Consider the following 23,052-nt stretch of genomic DNA (forward strand, 5'->3'; position numbering starts at 1 on the left):
TATAAGTGGAAGTGGCGATAGTGATTTCTGGAACACTAAGGGAATTGCCTAGGAATTTTTATTATAAAACAAATAGATTATTTGACAGTCTCTTCTGGACACTTTTTGCTGAAAACTCAAGATTTTTTTTTTCGTAGGTTGCTCTTCGAGCCTGTCACTACGCCATGTGGACATACGTTTTGCCTAAAATGCCTCGAACGCTGCCTCGACCATGCCCCACATTGTCCACTGTGCAAAGAAAAACTTTCAGAAGTAAGTATTTCTTGAGAAACGACAAACAGTTCAGCTCCTCTTCTCATTCCTCCATAGATGCTCTTTTCCACGGTGGCTTAGCTCCTTCTACCTGTTTGTTAAAGAAAGTTGGATTTCTCCAAAGATAGGTCTTTTTCCCATCTCTCTTGAGTTCTCAAAAAATGCACAGGGGAAGTTAGACACAGAAACAACTAAATTTCAAGAAAAATTTCAGATATGAGTTGTAGTTGAGATATATTAAAAATAGCTGACATTATTGGAGTTGTTACTGTGTGTTAATTATAAACAGTTGAGGTAACGTTGCCACGTCCTTAACCATATGTTAACCATAAAAGGTTGAAATACGATGTATTTAATGTATAACTATCTCCTTTACCTCAGCTTAAGGTAGAGTCGTGTTACAGTATTCAGTTTTGCAAAGGATTGAAGATTTGATTGTCTCTGACTACTGGGAAGTCCTTTGTGGTGGATTGTCAATTTTAAGTATTTGTGGTCTGAAATCAAAACCAGAAAAACTTAGATTCCATGGGGGGAGTTAATTATGTCTAACCCAAATATAAACCATTCAATCCATAGTTTATGTATAGTAAATACAATAAACAACATTTAAAAGCTGAGTGCTTTCTGATCAATTTTTCACATAGTGAGTCTGTATCAACTATATTAGGTTCTGGTCAGGTCATGTTGGTGCCACTAACTTTCCACGAAGCAAATTATTTAACTTCTTGGGAGGAGAGGATTTTTTTCATCCATAAAATGATACAAATAATATTTGCCTTAATCACCTCCTGGAGATTAAACTTATTTAATGGATTTAAGTTTTATAAAGTGGTTTTTTTAAAACAAATATGCAATAAAATTCATTTTTAAATCTGCCATGGCAAAGGAAACATTATACTTAATTGAACGTTTAAATAATTGTAACATTAATTTACTGCTAAAACTTGTTAAACTAAGTTGTTATAATTGAAATGTTTTGGAAACATTATATGTACACACTTGCTCTGTTAAATTGCATATATACTAAATCTTTCCAAGTTATTCAGGGTTCTCATTACAAATACCTACCCTTGTACTCTGCACTGTGTGTCATGACGGTGGATGCATTTTGCATCATCATAGCAGTTTCCTTTGTTGGTTCCCTTGCTGTTCTACTCCACGGTATTAGCTGTCTCTTCCTGCTTCCAGACATGGCGTCTGGTCTGCTCTCTAGTTGTACCCAGGATCACCTGGGCCAGGAGGCCTGGGAGTGGCTCGCCTGTTCTCAGAGGACAATGCATGTCTTTGTGACCACTGTTTGTAGCACAGACTCTCCATTAGCTTCTGTGGTTAATGCTCCCTCGTAGGAGGCTGTGCGATGAAGCAATGCCTGGGGGTGGACACTGGAATATAATGCCTGGGGCTGGGTACTGGAATATAAGCTCCTCAGGGACAGACCGACTTCTGTCTTGTTTCCCCTCTATCTCCAGGGACCAGAACACATACTAGAGGTTCAGGAAATCTTTGTTGAATGAATGAATGAATGAATGAATGAATGAATGAATGATTACATGCAAGCTATACACAGAATCATAAATTAGAATACGATAAAATTAACTAAAATCCAGAATCATAATTTGATCTTTCTTCAATGCAGAGATCACTTCATGAGCTTAGACTTCCTCACGTGCATTATTATAAACATGAATTATCGATTACTATGTATTTACAGAAGTCTTGGTTAACATAATGCCAAGTAAAGCACATTTTACTGTATTCCCCGACAGTAAAAGGATACCATAAACCAATGGTTTATAAAATACCTATGTCATCAATAATAAAAGTTATGTAGGAGTATTGTGAATGAGGTGACACTTGTTTCTGCTTTTTTTCTGTGACTGAGGTTCTCGAACACAGTTGTTTCCAGAGGTTGACCTCCTAGTTCTCAGTCAACTCCAGCAACACACATAGCTTGTCTGACACAAGCTAAAGGGAAGCTTAGCAGTATGTTGCGGACTCCCCCAGGCATAAGTGTGAGAAAGATGCAGGGCCAACCCAGGCCCAGACATGCAGTCAGTTACCAAAGAAACAGCAGCAATTTGGAACCTACCAGGCCTGGGGTCCTACCTGGGGTGCCGCAGTGGCTGTAGGCCTTAACCTTTCTGAAAGCCAGGTACTTGGTTAGTGTAGTGTAGACAATACCTATAGCCTCGTGCTGTTTTAAGGACTCACTTATGTGAAGCGTCTGCCATCGGCACCTGCTGTAATATTAGGTTGTCAGTGAACGAGAGCTGTGATTCGCACATTCCTGCGCCTGAGCTGAAATCAATGCACACACACAGGGTAACAGCTTTCCAGCCACATATGACCCTTCAGCCCTTTGATCCCAGCACTTTTCCCTTCAGTTTCCACCTACTTTCCTTTCACATCCAGCTTTAATTTCTTGGTCCCTCAGTCTCTTTCTCAATCTCAGTAAAGTTTACTCTTTCTGTGTAAGGAATGTAGCAAAGCTAGAGATAAACAACAAAATTAGGAAGATTGGTTTCTGTTTAAATTCACAATCTTAAATCTTAGATTCAAAACATTAGTTGTTATTCTGTTAAGGTCCGGAATTGTCCCCCTCAGACAGACAGAGAACCCGCACAATAATGCAAGTCACACAGCGAGGTTTATTTCCAGCCGGCTGGGGTCCGAGTCTCTGCCCGACGCAGCGGGTTTTAACAAGGACCCCAAACACTTAAAGCCAAGGGGTTATATAGCATTTTCAAGGCTTTCCATAGCTTCAGAGAGAACTAGATAAACTTACAGGACTTACATAGCTTCAAAGAGTATAAGATTTACTACAGGACAAGGAGACCAGGAGTATAAGATAAGCTACAGAACTTCTAGTCTCCATGCTGCAACTGCCCACATCCTGGAATTTTATAATTATGTTGTTTCAGGCTAGGGGCTGTTAACCCTGACCTAAAGATAGCAGTTCTCATGCTAACAGTCTCTTACAATTCCTGCTATTCTTCTGTAGTAGCTCTAGTTTTTCACTCTCCAAGATGATTGTTTCATGTTTCTCTGCCAACAAGGAGCTCACTTCCTCTCCCCTCCCTGGCATTGTGATACTTGGTTGGAAATGTAGCAGCCATCAAGATTGGAATGGCCTCATCTTTTCCCCAGGTGAACACCTTCTCCTGCCCTTTTCTCTGTAGAGCACAGGCTGGCCCCTCCCCCCACAGGACTTCCTGCTCTCAGCCCCCACCCCTGTTGTCTTCTCAGAAACTCCACCCCTCCACCTCCCAGCTGACCTTTCTACCTGGGAACAGAGTGCTTTGTCCTTTAGAATTAATGACATATGCTAATTTTTTTTTTTTTTTTTTTTTTTTTTTTTTTTTTTTTTACTTTTCCTTTCGTTACAGTTGTTGGCGAGCAGAAATTTTAGTACAACTATTTTGGCCGAAGAATTAATCTTTCGGTATTTGTCGGATGAACTGTCTGATAGGAAGATAATTTATGATGAAGAAATGACGGAACTAAAAAGTAAGTTTTCAGGCTGTATGTACGTGGTCTTGAGTCCAGATTAAAGGAAAAAATCCTTGTTAACCTCATAGGTCTATCTCAGTGTTTTCCCTTCTTGGCAGAGAAATTAGAAAGCCTCAAGTAGAAAAAATAATTGCAAAGTGTTTATGGACATTTCATTGAAAGAGGTTATAAGAAATGATTCAAAAGTGTGTTTTAACAAAATTATGTAGTTGCTTTTTGTATCTAAATAAGCAATACTGACTCTTTCAGACTTGAAAATCACAGTATATTAGTATATAGAAACAGAAGGGAAAAAAGAAGTACCACTCAAAATAGGCTGGACAGTTGTTTTTTATCTTTTAAAATGATTAAAGTTTTACGTTGTAGTGACCATTAGCTAGTATTGAAATCTTATAATTCTTCCATTCTTTTTTATGTAGAACTCATTACCCGTGATTACTGTGTAGTTTTTGTTTTCGTCGGAACGTTTTGTATACTGGTCCTAAGTTACAACTTTTTTAAGTCACATATAATATAATTCAGCGTGTTTTCTCTGGTCAAATTAAGACGGGCTTGGCAGGAAACCCAGGTGAGCTGGGAACTTTGCTGTGGTCCTTGAGGCAAGATTGAGGGTTTTACTTTGTGAATGAGAGAATTGAGGTTGGCTTGCCTTTGCTATTTTGTAATGCCTAGTACTCCCTTCCATTTCTAGCAGTTCCCCCATCTAAGTTCACATTTTCCCTTACCCTACAGTTTGACCAGAGATGTCCCCATCTTCGTGTGTGCCATGGCCTTCCCCACCGTCCTGTGTCTGCTCCACGTCTTTGAGCCCCGCTACCGGCTTATGATAAGAAGATGCATGGAAACTGGCACCAAACGGTTTGGCATGTGTTTATCCACTGAGCACGCCGGGTAAGTCTCATCAGCATTCAAAGGGTCCTAATTAAATTTATAATTTGTCATTTTTCTTAAAGAACAATGTAGGATATTGAAAATCTCCAGTGGCTCCCACTACATCACAAAGGATAACTTCTGGGCCATCCGTGACATGATCCCAGCCTTCTTTCTAGCCTCATCTCCTGCTCCTTCCTTTCAACTATCCTACCTGCTGGTACACTTCTCTAAATACAGTTCGTGTCTTCATACCTCCATGCTTCCCTCTGCCTGCAATTCTCTTTTAGCTCATCATTATCCAGACAAACCTGGTCCAATTGTTAAGGTCTAAAGGGCTACATCCTCCACGAAACCTTCTCTACTTCAGTTTTTACCTCCCCTAGTCTACATCGTTTGTCTGAGGCATAGGTTCTGAATCAGCAGACAGCTCCCCTCCCTGGGCATCTTTGGGGCCTATGCATCCTTCCCACCTCTTGGCTTCCTAACCCCCTAGGGCTTTGTCAGCACTGCTTGGTCATGGTGAGGTCACTACATTAAAATTCTAGCTAGTATAAGAGGCACATGTGCTCTTACAGGATTCTGGAGAAAAGGGGCACATGGCTGCCTCTCACACCTACAGCAAAGGAGGCTGGGGATTGTAGTCCATGTGCCAGGAAAAAAAGGAGAATGGATTTTTAGGGACATCCATTAGTTTCCACCACAAATACCTAGAAATACATCTCTTTAAAGGTATGTGTAGGACGTTTATGAAGAAACTCCTACAACTTTATTGAAAGACATTCAAGAAGATCTAAATAAATGCAAAGAAATACCATGTCATGGATGCATAGACTCAATGTCATGTAGTTGCCAGTTTTACCCAAATTAGTTTATAAATCCAAGATCGCTGCAGTCAACATCCCAAGAGTGTTTTTCCGTGGAGTTGCACAAGCTGATTTTAGAATCAGTACAGAAAAGCCAAAGGCTAAGACCATGAAACCTTTTGCCCAGCTGAGTGAGAGAAGAGAATTTTTACAGTGTCAAACTTACAATTCATAGTAAGTAGACCATTTAAACAATACAGAGATAAGAAACAGATTTACTCATGTATAGACTCCAAAGTTATATGTAATTTCGTGAGAAAAAGGAAAAAACTCAATAAAAAATACTCAGAAAATTAGTGGGTAATCAAAATGAGCCAAGAAATCTCTGTCTTCCACCATACACATGAAATAACACATTTATATTTCTAGTCTGAAATGTGAAAAACAATGTGAAAACATTTAAGAGAAAATATTGGGGATTATCTTTATAATTAGGAGTACCCTGTTTCCCTGAAAGTAAGACCTAGTTGGAGACAATCAGCTCTAATGCATCTTTTGGAGAAAAAATTATCGTAAGACCTGGTTTTATATCACATCACATCACATCACATCCCCGGTTGTATATTACAGTAAAATAAGACCGGGTCTTATATTAATTTTTGCTCCAAAAGATGCATTAGAGCTGATTGTCCAGCTAGGTCTTCTTTTTGGGGACACACAGTAGGGAAAGATTTTTTGTTTTTTACACAAGCTTCTGACAACATAGAGGAAGACATTAATACATTTGACTATATCAAAATATCATTCATCAAAATCAGCAAAAGCAAAGTGAAAAATCAAGTGCCAAAAGTTCCACTTCCACAAGGATACAGAACACTGAGTAGAGTGTTATGTTACTCCAGATAAACGACAGAACATAAGTTTCTTGAACCCGTCAGAGAATGGAGGCTGCTTGAGGTAAAGGAAAGACAGGAGAGAATAGACCGAAATCCTGGCTCACCTGTGCAGAGGCCAGGAGAAGGAGACCTGTAAGTGTAGGAAGCATTCAGCTAATTTTTTAACCAAATTTCTAATGGCCTTACGTGGACAAGCACGAGAGCCTAGATGCCCCGGGAGCTGGAGATGTAGGGGAGTTTGCACCCACTCGCATTCCTTGTCGCCGGGCAAGGCGAGGTGCGCGCTGGAGAGACCAGCTCTGCAGCTGAGACAGACGTGGACAAGGTGACGTTTGGAGGTGTTGGCTGATAGCTGCAGCAGGAAGTCCTCACGTGAAGGGGATTTTCAGGGTGCCCCCCATGCACGGCACAGCTGTAGATAGGACAGTCCCCTTAGATCACTAGGAAGAGAGAGTTTTATTAGAGGTCCCAGTAAAGGTATTCAGCAGGCAGTTCAGGCAGGCATGTAACCTGGAACCATCTCTGAATAGTTTCAAGGTGTGTACTGAATGGTTCACTGACTTCAGAACCAGATAGACTTGGATTCAGAACTTGGCTCTAAACTTTATTGGGGCCTTACATGTTGTTTAATTTTTCTGAGCCTCCGTGTTTCCGTGAAGCTCGGATGAGCACATACTATAAACTCAATAGGCACAATCAATATCATCAGGATACAGATTACAGTCAGAACCATGAGAATGGGTTGTAGATGCCTGGCCACTGCTCTGTATACCTGAAGCTGAAGCTGAATAATATTGAATATCAATTATGAGGTCAGACAATTAAGTTCGTGAACTCATCCTAGAAAAAGTGCTACCTACCTCATTGCTGAATATCAGTGCGGTCACCTTTGAAGTCCTTCCCTTGGGAAGCTGTGCACCAAAACCAGCACCTAGTCTACCGTTCAAAGCAATTTTGGAACTCTCTTTCTGGAATGGCCATCAGAGCTGTCATAGTATTACCCTTGATGTCTTGAATGTCATCAAAATGTCTTCCTTTCAATATTTCCTTTATCTTCGGGTAAAGAAAGAAGTCATTGGGGGCCAGGTCAGGTGAGTAGGGAGGGTGTTCTAATACAGTTATTTGTTTACTGGCTAAAAACTCCCTCTCAGACAGTGCGTGCGAGCTGGTGCATTGTCGTGATACAAGAGCCATGAATTGTTGGCGAAAAGTTCAGGTCGTCTAACTTTTTCACGCAGCCTTTTCAGCACTTCCAAATAGTAAACTTGGTTAACTGTTTGTCCAGTTGGTACAAATGCATAATGAATAATCCCTGTGATATCAAAAAAGGTTAGCAACATCGTTGCAATCCATTCTCTAACTTAATTGTCAGACCTCATACAATAAATACGCGTAGCGTCACAGGATGTGGAGTACAGCAGAAGAAGGAGTCAATGGAATGGAAACAGCGGTAGATGATGTCAGAGGGGTAGTAGATTGGGGAGGAGGTCATCACTTGGTGAGGGGTATAAATGTCTATTACTTTCTTTTTTACACCTGAAACTAAACACACACACAAACAAAAAAGCCATGAGGGTGGGTAAGGTCACCTGGGAAGGTTCTGGATGGGGGATACATGAGGAGCCAAGGATGCCGTCCTGAGCACCCCATGTGTAAGGGACACGTGCAGGACGGAAGCTGTGAAGGGCTGGACTGCTCAGGGAGGGTGAAAGAGAGCAGCAGACGGTGTTGGGTCAGCAGCAGGTCAGTGGGTCAGGCTGAAGTCATTTGTGACTCCTGCTGGGGTCTGGAGGTGCAAAACGGACACAGGGAGACGAAGGCTGTGATTGTGACGACTTTCCATAGCAGTTAGCAGGGAGGGCAGAGCTGGCCAGCGTCATGGAAGTGGGGGAGGACAGCCGAGGGGCTGGTGATTTAAGGTTCTGTCTCTCCCCACCTCTTGGGTCCTTCTGAAAGCACTGGCTCAGTGGAGGACGACCGAGGCATGGCGCTCTCAGCGCCAGCCCGTCCTCTGCAGCCACAGTGCACGAGTAAATTCCCATTTAACACAAGGAATCGCCTGCAGGTGTCTCAGAGAAAAGAACCGTGCTGGTCTGATGTGGAGACACCGTTCGTTTTGTTTGTTTGTTTTATTTAGTAAGACCCAGACCCATCGAGGGAAAAATGAAGACCCTCTGCGTTGTTAAAAATCATGGTTATTTCTCCTGCCTGTCCTTTCAGGATTTCCGAGTATGGCTGCATGCTGGAGATCAAAGATGTCAGGACATTTCCGGATGGCAGCTCAGTTGTGGACGCAATTGGCATCAGTCGGTTCTGAGTTCTAAGCCACCGTCACCGCGATGGTTACAATACGGCAGACATCGAGTATCTGGAAGATGAAAAGATGACGTTTATTTTACTGGGATACGTTCAAGGGTCAGTCACCTTATTTCCCTCTGCATTGTTGAGAAACTCGGTCAGATGTTTAATGACAGTATTACTTATTTCCTCCTTTATTATGCACTTAGGTTATTTATTATCAGTGGATTTTTACGTGTGTTGGAGCTGATAGAAAACTCCTCTCCTCCTGAAACAATCACCTTATTTCGGCACATTGCCATGAGGGTTTGGGGTTTGTTATTTTGATGTTCTAGTCCAGGTATTGGCAGACTTTTTCTATAAAGGGCCACACAGTAAACACTGTAGACCTTCCTGGACATACGGTCTATGTTGCAAGTACTGAACTTGGCCGTTGCAGCAAGAGGCAGCCTCAGACAGTATGTGAATGAATCGGCATGTCTGGTTTCCAGCAAAATGTTACTTACAAACACATGTGATAAACAGGAGTTGACTTGTAAGCAATAGTCAATTCTTCTTCTCGGCACTGGTATTAGTTCAGAATGAGACATAATACAAAACAATAGTGCTAAAAAAATCCCTTCTAGCGCTAAATGTAAAAGGCTGGCATCTCTTACCCCTTAGCAATTATGTATGTGTCTCATAGAAATACCAGGCCATATGATTTGATAGGTTAACAGTGTTTTGAAGGGATCCTCCAAAAGGCTTGCACAAGGGTGACTATAACAAGTCTTATTCATAGATTGCCAGAAACTAGAAACAGCTCAGCTGCTTATGATCAGGTGATGGATAAACAGATTGTAGTACAATCACACAGTGGAATACTACTACATGCTATAAAAAGAATTTTATTGCTACATGCAATAAAAAGAAACAGACTCCTGACCCACAGAACGACATGGAATAGTCTCAGGGACATTATGCCAAGTGAGAGAAGTGAGGCACACACAAAATACATCCCGTGGGACCCCATTTCCATACTTCCCAACAACAGGCAAACTCTGGTGATGGATGTCCGAGAATGGGGTGGGGGTTGTAACTGGCTGGAGAGGGGGAGCAGGAACCTTAGGTGACGGCGGTCTTTTACCCTGGATAGGGTGGTAATTACACTGTAGTGTATGGTTGACAAAACCCTTTGAGCTAAACAGTTAAGACGTTTGGAAATGTTAAGATGTATGTAAGTGATACTGCAACAAAAACATGAAAAATGTTTAGGAGGAGGGAATTCTTGGAATGACCATATCCCTCTTTTGGATTCTTCTGTTCCCGTGGGGAGAGCCCTAACAGTCTCACATGACACTAGAAGTCGCCCTGGGGACAGCAGTGTCCGCTCGTGGCACCTGTGGGTAGAGCCCCACCCACGGTGCCAGCTCTGCCCTTTTTCGAGAAGCTGTTTCTGGTTGTCTGTGAGCACAGGGCCCCAGTGTGGAAGGGCAAGGCCCAGCGGGTCGCACTTCGAGACCTCGGGCAGGCAGCCAGGCTTAAAGGCTGTGACTCAGTGAGTGAGATGCTTCTCAGGGTCTCTACTGCACTGGGAGGGTCTGTGGGCTGTTCTTGTGGATGATGGCTTTGGAGGGTGAATGTTCTTATTTAAAAGTGGGAGGCTAAATAGCCACAACCTGACCTAATATTAGGGTTTTTTGTGTTTTTTTAAAGGAAACCTTCCTCTACCTATGAATAGTTGATGTGTATAAATCGAATCGAGAATGGCTATATGCATTACAATCTAATCTCTTGGTTTGCCATAGTTTTCATAGATACTGGAATTGTACAACTACAGGGGACCTGAATGGTTTATTCCCATTTCACAAATGAGAAAAGTCTATTCTAAAGAGGCTGTGCAACCGATTGATATTTCCACAAGAGTCAGTGACGTAGCAAGAAAGAACTCGGTTCCCGGTCCCCAGGCCATTGCGTTTCCCACTCGGGTGTTCCTAAGTAGAACTGAGACATTAAAATGAGTGACTGGGCAGCAGGGTAGGCAAAGCATGCCCGCCACTGACGCAAGGCTGATGCAGTGAATGCATGTCACTGTCACATGCCTTTGGGAACATAGCTTGGTGATACGGAATACAGTTTTTAAAACGTCTGACTCTTGGACTTGGTAATTCTACTTCTAGAAACTATCCTGAGGGAATGACAGCCCCTTCTGTCACCACAGAAAAACCACCAAAATCCCCTCAAACCAGTTTTGCATAAATATTTATATTACTGCGTTATTTTAAAAATTGTAAAATTGGAAACAATATAAACATAGCTGTGTGAATGGCTGAGTAAACAATGCTATAACTCAAATATATGATTGCACGTAGCCATTGAAAATTATTCATAATAATATGGGTTATGTCCTCATAGTGTAGTGTTAACAGAAAAGCCAGGATATTATAATAGACACGAGAGAATCTCCACTATGGAGATTCTTGAGTAGAATCTTGTTTACAAAACACTAATGAATGTTCAAAACAATAAATGCCAGAAATCTGCTCTGTACACCTGACGCTGAAGCTGAATAATAATTGAATGTAAACTATGAGGTCGGACAGTTAAGTTCGCGAACTCATCCTAGAAAATAGGCTACACACCTCATTGCTGAATATCACTATGGTCACCTTCGAAGTACTCCCCTTGGGAAGCTATGCACCGACACCAGTGCCTAGTCCACCCTTCAAAGCAATTTTGGAACTCTTTTTCTGGAATGGCCATCAGAACTGTCATTGTATTACCCTTGATGTCTTAAATGTCATCAAAATGTCTTCCTTTCAATATTTCCTTTATCTTCGGGTAAAGAAAGAAGTCACTGGGGGCCAGATCAGGTGAGTAGGGAGGGTGTTCCAATACAGTTATTTGTTTACTGGCTAAAACCTCCCCCACAGACAGTGACGTGTGAGCTGGTGCATTGTCGTGATGCAAGAGCCGTGAATTGTTTGTGAAAAGTTCAGTCATCTAATTTTTTCACGCAGCCTTTTCAGCACTTCCAAATAGTACACTTGGTTAACTGTTTGTCCAGTTGGTACAAATTCATAATGAATAATCCTCTGATATCAAAAAAGGTTAGCAACAGCGTGCAACATGTTCACGAATTTAATTGTCTGACCTCATATAATTAAATATACATGTAGTCACAGGATGTGGAGTACAGCATAGGGAAGAGTCAATGGAATTGAAATAGCCATAGATGACGTATAGAAGGATAGTAGATTGAGGGAGGGGTGTTATCACTTTGTCAGGGGTGTAAATGTCTATTACATTGTTTTGTACACCTGAAACTAAACAAACAAACAAATGAAAAAGCCCTGAGGGTGGGTAAGGTGACCTGGAGGGCTCTGGAGGGAGGGTACATGAGGAGCCAAGGAGGCCGTCCTGAGTAGCCCCATGTGTAGGGGACACGTGGAGGACGGAAGCTGTGAAGGGCTGGAGCAGAGGCTGCTAACTGCGTTCTGTGTGTAATAATGCACCTCAAATGGTCCTCCGTTTTCCCTTGATCAGATGGAAGGTCCAGCGTATGAAGAACTGACTGCGCTTCATGACTCAGTGTATCAGCAGTCTGTTGCCTGGTTTACTTCGCTCCCGGATCACATGAGACAACAAATCTTACGTCATTTTGGGTTAATGCCAGACAGGGAACCTGAACCTCAGGTATATTCTCTTTGTTTTCTTTCCTAGTGTTCTTAGCTCGTGCTGTAGTGTGCTAAGACACATGGTCCTAAAGGAGAATCGGGCAGTTTATGCCACATGCCCCGTTATGAGCGCTTAAGCACCAGTTCATTTATTAACAGCCCAAAGAAGCACCTCGCAGAGTAGCACGTGCCCCTTGGAACAAAACGATAAATGCTTTCTGGTTAATGCTCTATGAAGGTCATTTCTTTCCTATCACCATCAGTTTCTTCTGATTGGCTGTTAGCTTCTCTACTCTTACTTCTCTCACCCACATCGTAAGATTTAAATAGGAATCTTAATTTGTTGACATCAGCACTGTGTTTTACACATCACGTCGCCTTGACCTGATACATAGGTATTGAATAAGTGAAGGGAAAATCCCCTAACTCTTGTGAAGTTAGAAGCTTTCCTTCCTTTGTGGTACCCATCTTACCATCACCATGGGCTTCCTTGGGCTCCCCAAAAGTGCTCGTGGTGAAGCTGCTTCCTTAGGCACACGATGGGCATCAGGTTTATGAAGCATCTCCAAGTGCAGACAACTGCTCTCCTGTGCTCTCGGGTGACAGAGCAGACAGGAACCGGTTAGAATTGTGACCAAGAGCATGTGGTTCCTCTAACACACACACACACACACACACACACACACACACACACACACAGGTCTTGGAGAAGGCAGGGAGCAGGACTGCTCTCAGCAGATTTAGGGGAAGATGAAAGGCCTTTTCTGTTCATGTTGTCATCTTTTCCTGTCTCTTGAGGCTGTTTATCTTTTAGCCCTGCCTGAGCTCTGTCTGTTTCAATCAAGAATGGCCTCTAAGCCCTTCCTCGCCCAACACTCTCTTCGGCTGTAACTCACATTCAGGGAGCCAGGTGGTTACACTAATGTGTATGAAGGCATGATCATTCTTTTTTGTAGGGGTTTTTGCATATTGTTAACCCAAATTAATCTTTAATTGGGAGATATATTAACTTTCTAGTACTGCTGTAACAAATTACTCAATGTCACGGCTTAAAACAACAGAAAGGTATTATTACAGTTCTGGAAGTCAAGTCCAACACGGGTCTCACTGGTCTGTGATCAGGGTGATGGCAGGTCTGCATTCCCTTCTGGGGGCCCGAAACCGGGATCCGTTTCCTTGCCTTCTCCAGCTTCTAACGGCTGGCTGGTATTCCTTGTTTCTGCCCCTTCCTGCATCTTGGAAGCCAGGCTGCACTCTCTGGCCCCGCTTCTTTAGTCACATCTTCGTCGGGCCACAGCCCAGGGAAGTTCTCTGCTTTAGGACGTGTGTGATGAGAAGGGGCCCACTGTGATAACCCAGCAAAACCCGCCGCCCCCGTCCCAGGGGTCTTAAGTGAATCACACCCTCAAGGGGCTTTTTGCCATGTAAGCTTCCGTGTTCACAGGTTTCAGGAATTAGGGTATGGACACCATTGGGAGACCATTTTCCTTCCTATCAGAGAGGATTTCAGACAGCACGTGGGAGCCGTTTTTATGCTGAGGCCCTCCCCATTATGTATGCTGCTCAGTTTTTTTCCCACTGTAGGATGAGGAGGGAGAGTTGTGAATCATACAGAAGGTTGTTTTTTCCAACGCTTGTGCCTTGTTCCCTCGGAAGGGAGGTCGGTGCCTTCTCACAGTGACGTGGCTACCCTGTGCACGTGGGCGTGATGGCTACTCCTTCTCGTTCAGTAGCATGTACTTCCCCCTGCGCTTAGGGGGCTCCAGTGTCCACCCTCCCTGTTCTCAGTTGGGATTCTGCACCTTTGCAGTGGGAATGGAGGAAAATCTAAGACACTGGAGGGAAGGAGGCCTGGGTATCTTGGTTCTAGTACCAGGAATATTGAGAACAACTTTATGACCAGCTTTTGCTTAGAATTAATCCAGAAGTGCCTGTTTGCTTATGTAAAATAAAAGCTATTGGGAGCATAATAATTCTTTTTTTAAAAATAATTCTTACATATGTAATTCATAAATATATGTGTGTGTATATACATATATACACATACATACATATATATGTGTATATATGTATATACATTCCAAATGTATATGGATGTTTTAAGGAAGGAAAACTGTATTAAAATTGTAATACTCGTTATATACGGATAACAAAAGATGAATGAATGCAAGTCACGTTTGACTTCTGTAATTACAAGAGGTGCTCAATGTGGTTACCATCAGCGTCCAGATATTTCTGATTATGGCGAACTACTGCTTGAGCAACATTGACCAAAGTGTCCACTTATATATACTTTTTTGGCACCCCCAGTGTGTGTGTGTGCACACACACACGCATACACACACACACACACACGCAGAGTTAACCCTTGAATAGCGCGGGGGTTAGGGGTGCACAGTTGAAAATCCACGTAAGACTTTGACTCCCTCCAAACTGAAGCTGTCCCTTGGTAGGTGATGTGAGTTGGCTCCAGGACTCCCCCGCGCTCCCACTGTGATACCAAAGTCCATGATGCTCAAGTGCCCTATGTGAAATGGTGTAAAGCCAGGCATACAGTTGGCCCGCCCCATCTGGACTCCCAACCATGGGTTGAAAACAGTATAGGTAATTGTTGGAAAAATCCACATATAAGTGGACCCAGGCCGTTCAAACCTGTGATCGTTAAGGGTTGGCTGTAATTAATAGTAAGTCCCACATATGGATGTTTCATGTATACGAGTGGGCAACATTTGTCACATTGATTTTATCATAGGATTTATTTAATTATAATACTTAAACTGATATACAAATTTTAGCCTTTGTAACATTGTGCTTTATGTAGCATGTTTCAAACTGAACAAGCAATAATGCAGAACATTGGAAAGAAGAGGTAAAAAACACGGTCTGTTCTTCTGCCCCTTACGCACTCTCCACGGGAGCCTTGAGAGGACAGAATCAACTAAGTCACAGCATTTCTCCATCAAAGAGGCTTTTCTTTGCAAGTTCTTTTGTGAGTTCCCCCACATTTGAATGTGTAACATAAGAGTAAACTGTCTTTCGAGGGCTGAATGAATTGTGAAGTAGACCTGAATTAGGAGGTGGCGTTTAATTCTTGCTCATATATCTGTTGGTGAAACGAAAGACAACACTGAGGGAACAGACTTGTATTTTAGGCAGTAATACTGTGTTTTCCTTTCATTTCTTTTGCAGAGCAGTCCCAGTGGACCTGCTTGGTCCTGGTGGATCCTGGCAGTGTTGCCCTTGGACCACAAGGCTCAGCTGGCTATCCTTGGCATGACCTCACTTAAGAAGCGTCTGCTCGCCATTCGGCGAATATTAGTCATCATCACGTGTAAGATGAATACTCGGCAAGAGCTGGTTAATAGCAGGGAGAGAAATAATTGATTTTCTCTGTTTGTCAACGTTTCTGGATGCCCTTGTACTTCCATGAGGAGTGCCAGGCATGGGTGAACAGCATCCCACCCCATTCACGGCGCTTTATAAAATGCTTGTTCATAGGGCTGCAGAAGGGAACACTTAGCAAATACTGACTCCTACTCAAAAGTTCAAAGTCTGCGCCTGGTACCGTGTGACTCTGTAAAAGGTTAGCCTGATGTTTGAGTGGAGCCCATGGTTGGAAAGCAACCAAAGAACATGTCTTTGAAGCAGATGCTTCTGGCGTGTCAGTCTCCTGACAGCATGGACACCACAGATGGTTTATAAGAGGTTTAGGTTTTGCAAGAAAGAAGGACTCCTTTCCCAATACAGCACATTGCTACACCTGATGGGAGCAGCACGCTTCAGGGGCTAGACAAGAAGGGGGAAACCACATTTTTATCTGGAAGCAGATTTCTCAGAGCACAGGCTAACCAAAAATTTGTTTAGGCTTCGTGTGTCACTGTGAAGTTGTCTGTGAAATTAAGGACTCAAATCAACATTCCAGTGCAGGAGCCAAAATTAAGCCTTACCCAAAAAGTAGTAGCCACCGGATAGAACTGTGTTTTATGTCCTGCAGTAGTTCAAGATGTTGTAAATTGCATGTTATAATCAGGTGAGTGTCAACATACAAGAAGGTATACCTGGGATTTAGAAATATCTGAAGCCAGTATAGTTGATTTGAGGATATAAATTTATACACACTCAATAAAGAGTGAACAAAAGTGAGTTAAAACTGTACGTGCAGGGGGATGTCAAATGTACAACCCAACTAGTGCAAAGCTCCCCTTGAAAGCATAGCCCTGTCAACATGGATTCAATGGGTACTGAGCCTTTAGGAAATAGTCATGTTTTTCTACTAGGATTTGCATTAGAAATTAGGCCCATCAATAAATTTGAGTTCACCATCCATGCACTGATAATATGCAGACATTAAAAGCTGCATATGAAACGAGAATCTGTTTGTTCCGGGAAAACATAAGAGGAGAATATTCAAGGAGAGGGAAGGTGGTATGAGATGTAAATATTCAGCAAGCTTTTCTCCAACACCTACCTAAAGATTATCTTTTTTTTTTCTTTTTGAGAAGAACTTTTACAGTGATCAGAGCAGGTATTATCTATTAAAGAACAGTACATATAACTTCCAACCTCTAATGCATATTGGTAATATTGATTGGAGTAACCGTTTGAACCTGACATACTGAGCTATGGCCTAACGAGCTGGTACATTTTGTTGGCTTCTTGGTCTGTGAGGCGGACGTACTAAACTGAAAGGTGACAAGGACCAGCTAAAGAGCAAATGACAGCTGTAAGTTTTGCTTTATTCATTCAAGGTATACAATTTTTGAGTTTTTAAACATATACGTCATGATACCAACAGTTGGTGGTTTATCCATCCATCACACATTTTATTAGAAAGACTTTATAATCGTTTTAAAAAGTGTAGTTTTGATAGCTAAAACTCAGTTTCATCCCGGAGGTTGGAAAGTACTATACTTGTTTTACTTAGCCATAAAGAGAAAATCTGAAAGTATTTTCCAATCAGATGTTTACAGTGCCTCACATAATTGTGAATCTCCAGATATCATCTTGAACATGGTTTAAAGAAAGGCCGTTTGGCCAAGTGATTTCCAAATGATTTTCGTAATTCATGTACTGCATTAACAATAGTATCCAGCTTTCTTAGACATGGTAATCTAACCTGATCATTTAAAAGAAAAAAACACACTTCATCTAGCATTCCAGAAGACCTGTATGAGAAATGGTTCATGAACATGGGTCTGCGTTGACCAGCCTCTTCCTCGTCTAGAAAACCTTTTTCTACCTTAAAACCATATCTGGACAGTTGCCATTGCTGTAAATAAACACAAGGCCTTCATTTCTCCAAGAGCCTTACTGAAGTTACGTTTCTGTGCTCAGAGAATTAAGGCTTTTCCCATAACAGTTGGACGACATTGCTTTCTCAACCCTCCTCTTTAAATGTAGTAACTCACAGTCTTTAACCAAAACCATCAAGTTATCTATTTCTGAGTCTGTCTGCCTCTTCCTGAGTCATCTTCTCATTCTGAGTGTTCTTATGTAAAAGCCTTTTCAACAGTAATGATGCAGACTGGAGCAAGACAATTTTTGTTGTTTTTGTTTCTTGCAACCAAAGGGAGAGACTGTGATCACCTCATGCTCTGTCCAGCATCCCACGTCCACACAGCGCAAAGTGGGGTAGATTGGTACTTCCTGAGCACTTAGAATAAGTTATTCATCAGGAAGTCGAACCAAGGAAATAATATCCCAAGCCGTATTATGAAGGAAGCTTCCTTTTACAAGCTTTAAAAAAAGGAAAGAAACCCAAACTCCAGTTGGCTGCAAATCTAGTTGAAACAGCACAGTTCCCTTTCTTCTCCCTGCCCTCCCCACCCCACCTCCTTTCTATCATGGAGACGTCATTTCTAAGGATTTCTCAAAAAATAACAGAATCTTTCCTTCAAAGTCAGAGCATCCCAGTTTAATTTTACTGAAAACATTCCAGCACTAATGCTCTAGTTACATCAGAATAAAACCATCTACTCAGAGTAATAACAGTTTTGGGGAGTGATCCTTCTCTTAACACCGCACATTCTGTTTGGTAATTTTCCATTTACTCTCCTAAGTGGCTTGACTCATAATTCCATCTCTGCCTATATCTTTGAAACGTAGCTGAAATCCTGACAGGCGGTTTTCTGAAAGCCCATGAGATTTTTAGGGTTATCACATCCCCTAGGTCCCTGTCTTCAGAGCTAAGTTAGAATATTTTTTAGAGTTCCAAATGAAAACAATTAAAAATGTAAGGTTTATCCATGCAACCACAATCATTTTTTTAATAAATTCATGTGCCAAAATTTTGAGTATTATCCCATTTTTATGACCACAGAGATGTCCTTTCTTTTCTTTTCTAACCCCCACCCAACACCCAGATCAAAACAACCCACCAAGTCTGTTTGTTTAATATGTTGTATCTCAACTCTTAACATATATTAAGTTTTACACAGGACTTTTGAATCATCAAGGAACAAAGTTATAGGTAGTAGAATTATCATGAACTATGATACTATCATTTTGTCATAGAATTATTTGAATTTGTCATTGTTATAATTGAAATATTCCATTGCTTGACATAGAAGTCATTACAGTTTTTAAGTTGCTTTTTAAAAAGTGCTCATCTGTTTCTTCTTCCTCCTTTCCTTTGTGTTTTCTCCCACCACTTAAATTACTTTGGTGAATACCACCCTTTAAAATTTAGGTGCTACCAATGAAATAATAATAATAATAAAAGTGAATGATACAAAGATAGATAGCCCATTAGGAGGAAAATAAGTTGGGTCATTTCTTTTTGTTTGAAGCACGAGGTTTAGTTTTCCCCAGATATGCCTGTGGAACAGGACGGGGTGGTCTCGTTTCCACTTTTAATGTAGGTGGCAGTGGCAGCTTGTAGCAGGAAACTCTTCCTCTTTTAGCGCCATCTGTAACCAAAGGTCCCTTTCTGGTTCTGTGTTTCACCAAAACCCGGGAAAGCTAGGTCTGAATGGGTAGAGTGAGCTGTGCCAGCCACACACAGGGAGAAAAGTGAACCCTGAATGTTGCTGGATATCCCCTCCTCTCTACGAGGGCCGGGCTATTGACTTCTGACTCCTAGGGGAAGGTCTGTTCACTTTTACAACTCCTCACCTTAACTGCACCTTAACGTGCACCTTTCAACTGCTAAAAAAGCTTTACCAAAAGCTGCTGAATCCCATAAAGTAGCTTTTAGTAGTGGATCTGCTGTGAGGTGAATATTAGAATATTTAATATTAGAAAATTGCAGTAGCATAAACTAAAGACGAAATTGAAGTGTCACCATTGCACTTGGTCAAGATGGGACATTAGCTCCGATTTGTGCCCGGGTCCAAATATGTAAAGGTGACTGAGTGACAACACAGAGAGGTCAGTGTCACTGAAAGAAAAGTTTGTTGTTACTCACAGTTCCCCTCAAAAGGAGAGGTATGACAGGACACATGGGGCCACATGGGGAAGCACCAGTGCCAGTCAGGGGGCTTAAGCAGGACGAGGGAAAAGCACAGGGACAGCAGCCCTCATTCTGTTCCTGCCAGGAAGTCAGGCAGGGCAGCAGCAGCAGCTTAGGACTGGCGTGTCTGAGTAATGACGCAGGCTCTGTGCTCTCAGGTGGTCTCTAGTTGTCTGGTCCGGGGTCTGGGGGAGTTGATAGAGGAGTATTGCCTCCTGGAGTGTAAGAGCCAGGCAGAGGGGGCGGCTCACAGTGTGGGCTCTGGATCGCTTGCTTTTCATGTGAAAGGCCTGTTCCCTGCTGTCTCTAAGAATTAGCTAGCAGGAGGGGCAGTCTCTCCCCAGTCGGGGGGTCAAAGGAGCCCAAGATGTCAAAATATCATCAAATGTAAAAAACAAACAAAAAAACCATTAAACAAGCTCGTTCTCGCACTTCCGGCTACAGCCTTTCTAAGAGGCCTGTACTCTCTCTGCAGAGGGGCGGCCTGGGCCCGTGGGCACAGCCCTGTGTGTGCAGAAGCTCAGCGGCAGAACCACGGCTGCATTCATGCAGCCGAGGAGCAGCCCTGAAGAGCAGGGGACTCCCTGGGCATGTGACGTCCCCAGGTGGAAAGAGCAGGCCCCAATCATAACGCAGCGCACTGAGAAGTTTGCCTAGATCATCAGGCTGTGTTGGCACGTGTGGCCCTTAGGACAAAATGGCTTTTCTCCAGCCTTTCACTTTTAGGGATCATTTGACGGCGTTGCATGAGGACCGTCAGTATGTACCATACTCTTGGCCGCTTTGGCCAAGTTTGGCACTGCTAACAGTTTGATCAGTGACTGGCTTATCTCACCTCTCATACTGCTTACCCGCCACCACATACACAGTTTCCCTCTGAACTCTGGGGGGGGAAAACAAAAACTGTTAATAGAGAGGTTGGAAAGCGCTGTTCGTACATTGCTATTTCATGCTAGACGAGGATATGTCATTAGCCTCTTAATTTATAGTTGTGAAATGATTTTACCAGTTAAGAATTTGATGTGTACTTTTTTCTATTTCATTAGAAGAGCAGGTTTGAACAAATAAGTTGATGTAGATAAACTTCAAAACGATGCTTTTACCTGTTTAGAGGTAGGCAGTGTTATCACATTCATATAACATGCATCGTGCCTCTTGCCTTCCTTTTATTTCCTAAGTTCAAGTCAGGGTTAATGACGTAATAACAATACTTGGCATTTCTTGTTACTTAGGTGAGGCCAAACTGAAACGTTGCCGTATTTACTTCCTGTGTTCGTGTGCTATTCATTTTCATCCATTGGAATTGTATATCTAACGTGTGGTATTTGGAATAAATAAAACTTACAGTGTTGTAAACGTTCTTTAATAAATAATTGCACCCAAGTAGTAGGGTAGAATGACTGGAAATTAGATCATATCAATGTGTAGGATATTATATTAGTTTTCATGGCTGCTCCAACCCGTTCCCAGAGCCTCGGTGGCTTAAAACTGCAGGAATTTCTTCTCTCTCAGTTCTGGAGGTTAGAAGTCCAAAATCAAGGTGTCAGCAGGGCCACACATCGTCCAGAGGCCCTGAGGAAGAATTCTTCTAGTTCCTTCTAGCTCCTGATGGCTGCCAGCAGTCCTTGGCTTGTGACAGCAGGACTCCCTCTCTGTCTCTGTCATCACCTGGCCTCTTCCCTGTGTGTCTCTGTGTGTCCGAATCTCCCTTTACTCACATAAGAACACCAGTCATGGGACTTCGAGCCACCCTAATCAGTCATGACCTCACCTTAATTTGATTGTATTTGCAGAGACCCGATTTCCAACGAAGGTCACAGTCACAGGCTGTAATTGGACATGAGTTTTGGAGGAACACTATTCCACCTCGTGCAGATGTGGTGCTGTTCCAGCTTACTTCAGTAGAAGTAAGGGCGGAGGTGCAGTGACTTTGCCTTAAAATTGAAAATTACTTTTTAAGGTTAGTTTTATCCAAGGAAAATAAGATTTTGTAGGAACTAAAGCTTAAATAGTTTTTTTGGGGTGGGGCAGGCTAGTGCTTCTTAAGAAAAAAATTGCAAACAGAGTTAGGTATGAAAATGCATATTTATTTAGAACTTTAAAAGAGGTAAATTGAAATTTTTAAAAGTTGGCATATGACACTCATAATAAAATACTGAAAACTTACTAACTTCTTGTCACCTTTATGATAATTTTCCTTCTTTTTTTTTTCATTGTATATACTTTGATCACCTCTTCCTAAGACAGTGTTGTATTAGTCTTTCAAGAGAGAATGATACTTGAATTCTTTCTCTAGCAAGGTTGAAAAATATTTATGATTTAGAAGTTTCAGTTTTTATAAGTTGTTATTGGCAATGTTATTTACATTATTGGGGTGGTTGTCATTTGCAAAAACCTAAGCTGAGATTCTTTCATATATGAGCTGTAATACTCAGGCAGTTTTCAAGGCATCTCATGTAGTGACTAATCTTACATCCTTCAGCCCACTAGAATGTTCTGTGTTGTGGTACCCACTAGCCACGGGTGGCTATTGAGCACTTCAAATGTGATTCGTGTGCCTGGGAAAGCGGATTCTTTATTTAATGTAATTTTAACCGTTGGCTTTTTGCCCACTGCCAGCCCTGTGGCCCACCTCAGTGTCCCCTGCTGGGCCTCCCTCCAGAACCAGTGACTGTGTCAGCAGACTGGGGCCTGAGCCAGTGAATTTGGTGAAACTAACCAAGGACGTGGAGGTATGAAAAAAATTGTCCTCTTCACCCACCTGTGTGTGCTCAGAATGCCCATTGAATCAACAGCTTTAAAAAAAGAAAAGGCGTATGGGTCTGGAACAGGTTCCTTTTTATGTTCTTAAGACTTGAAGATCTTTTTCCTTCTTTCAGCAGGAAGTATCAGTCAGGATAGATTACGTGATGCTACAGTAATGCACAGCCTCCCAAGTCTCATTGTTTTCTAATGACAAACATTTATTTTTTTTACTGAGCACGACATATCTATCCATGGTGGGCACGGCTCAGGTCCCCTGGTGGCCTCACTTGCTGGGAGAATGTTTGTCAGCTTCTTCAGAGGGCCACCTCACCCAGGGTCACATCCCTTCCTGGGGAAACTCACATGCAGTGACCGATCAAAGTAATAGCATAAAGGCCTGGCCATCTCAGCCCAACATAGGACGACTCGGAAGGGCCAAGTGGCTCCAGAGCTCTCGGGGGGCTCAGCTGCGGCCACTGCCCCTGTCATACAGCTGGGCATCTCCCTTGGTCCACTCCTCTTCCTTTTCTGGGTGTGAATCCCACAGGTATTATTCCCAAGGGCACTCC

The 23,052-nt window shown here is 42.4% G+C and overlaps 1 protein-coding gene across 1 annotated transcript in view; it reads left to right on the plus strand.

Annotated features, from left to right (window-relative positions):
• Positions 1-21,795, plus strand: part of LONRF2 (LON peptidase N-terminal domain and ring finger 2) — a 61,253-nt gene extending 39,458 nt beyond the window's left edge. Inside the window, 6 exon segments of the mRNA XM_033125392.1 lie at positions 138-252; positions 3,639-3,763; positions 4,495-4,653; positions 8,555-8,741; positions 12,158-12,307; positions 15,478-21,795. Of these exon segments, the coding sequence (XP_032981283.1) occupies positions 138-252; positions 3,639-3,763; positions 4,495-4,653; positions 8,555-8,741; positions 12,158-12,307; positions 15,478-15,672 (931 nt within the window). The 3' untranslated portion in view covers positions 15,673-21,795.
• Positions 21,796-23,052: the final 1,257 nt, after the last annotated feature.

Source organism: Rhinolophus ferrumequinum, chromosome 13 (assembly GCF_004115265.2).
Source record: "Rhinolophus ferrumequinum isolate MPI-CBG mRhiFer1 chromosome 13, mRhiFer1_v1.p, whole genome shotgun sequence".
In the NCBI taxonomy this organism is placed as follows: domain Eukaryota; kingdom Metazoa; phylum Chordata; class Mammalia; order Chiroptera; family Rhinolophidae; genus Rhinolophus; species Rhinolophus ferrumequinum.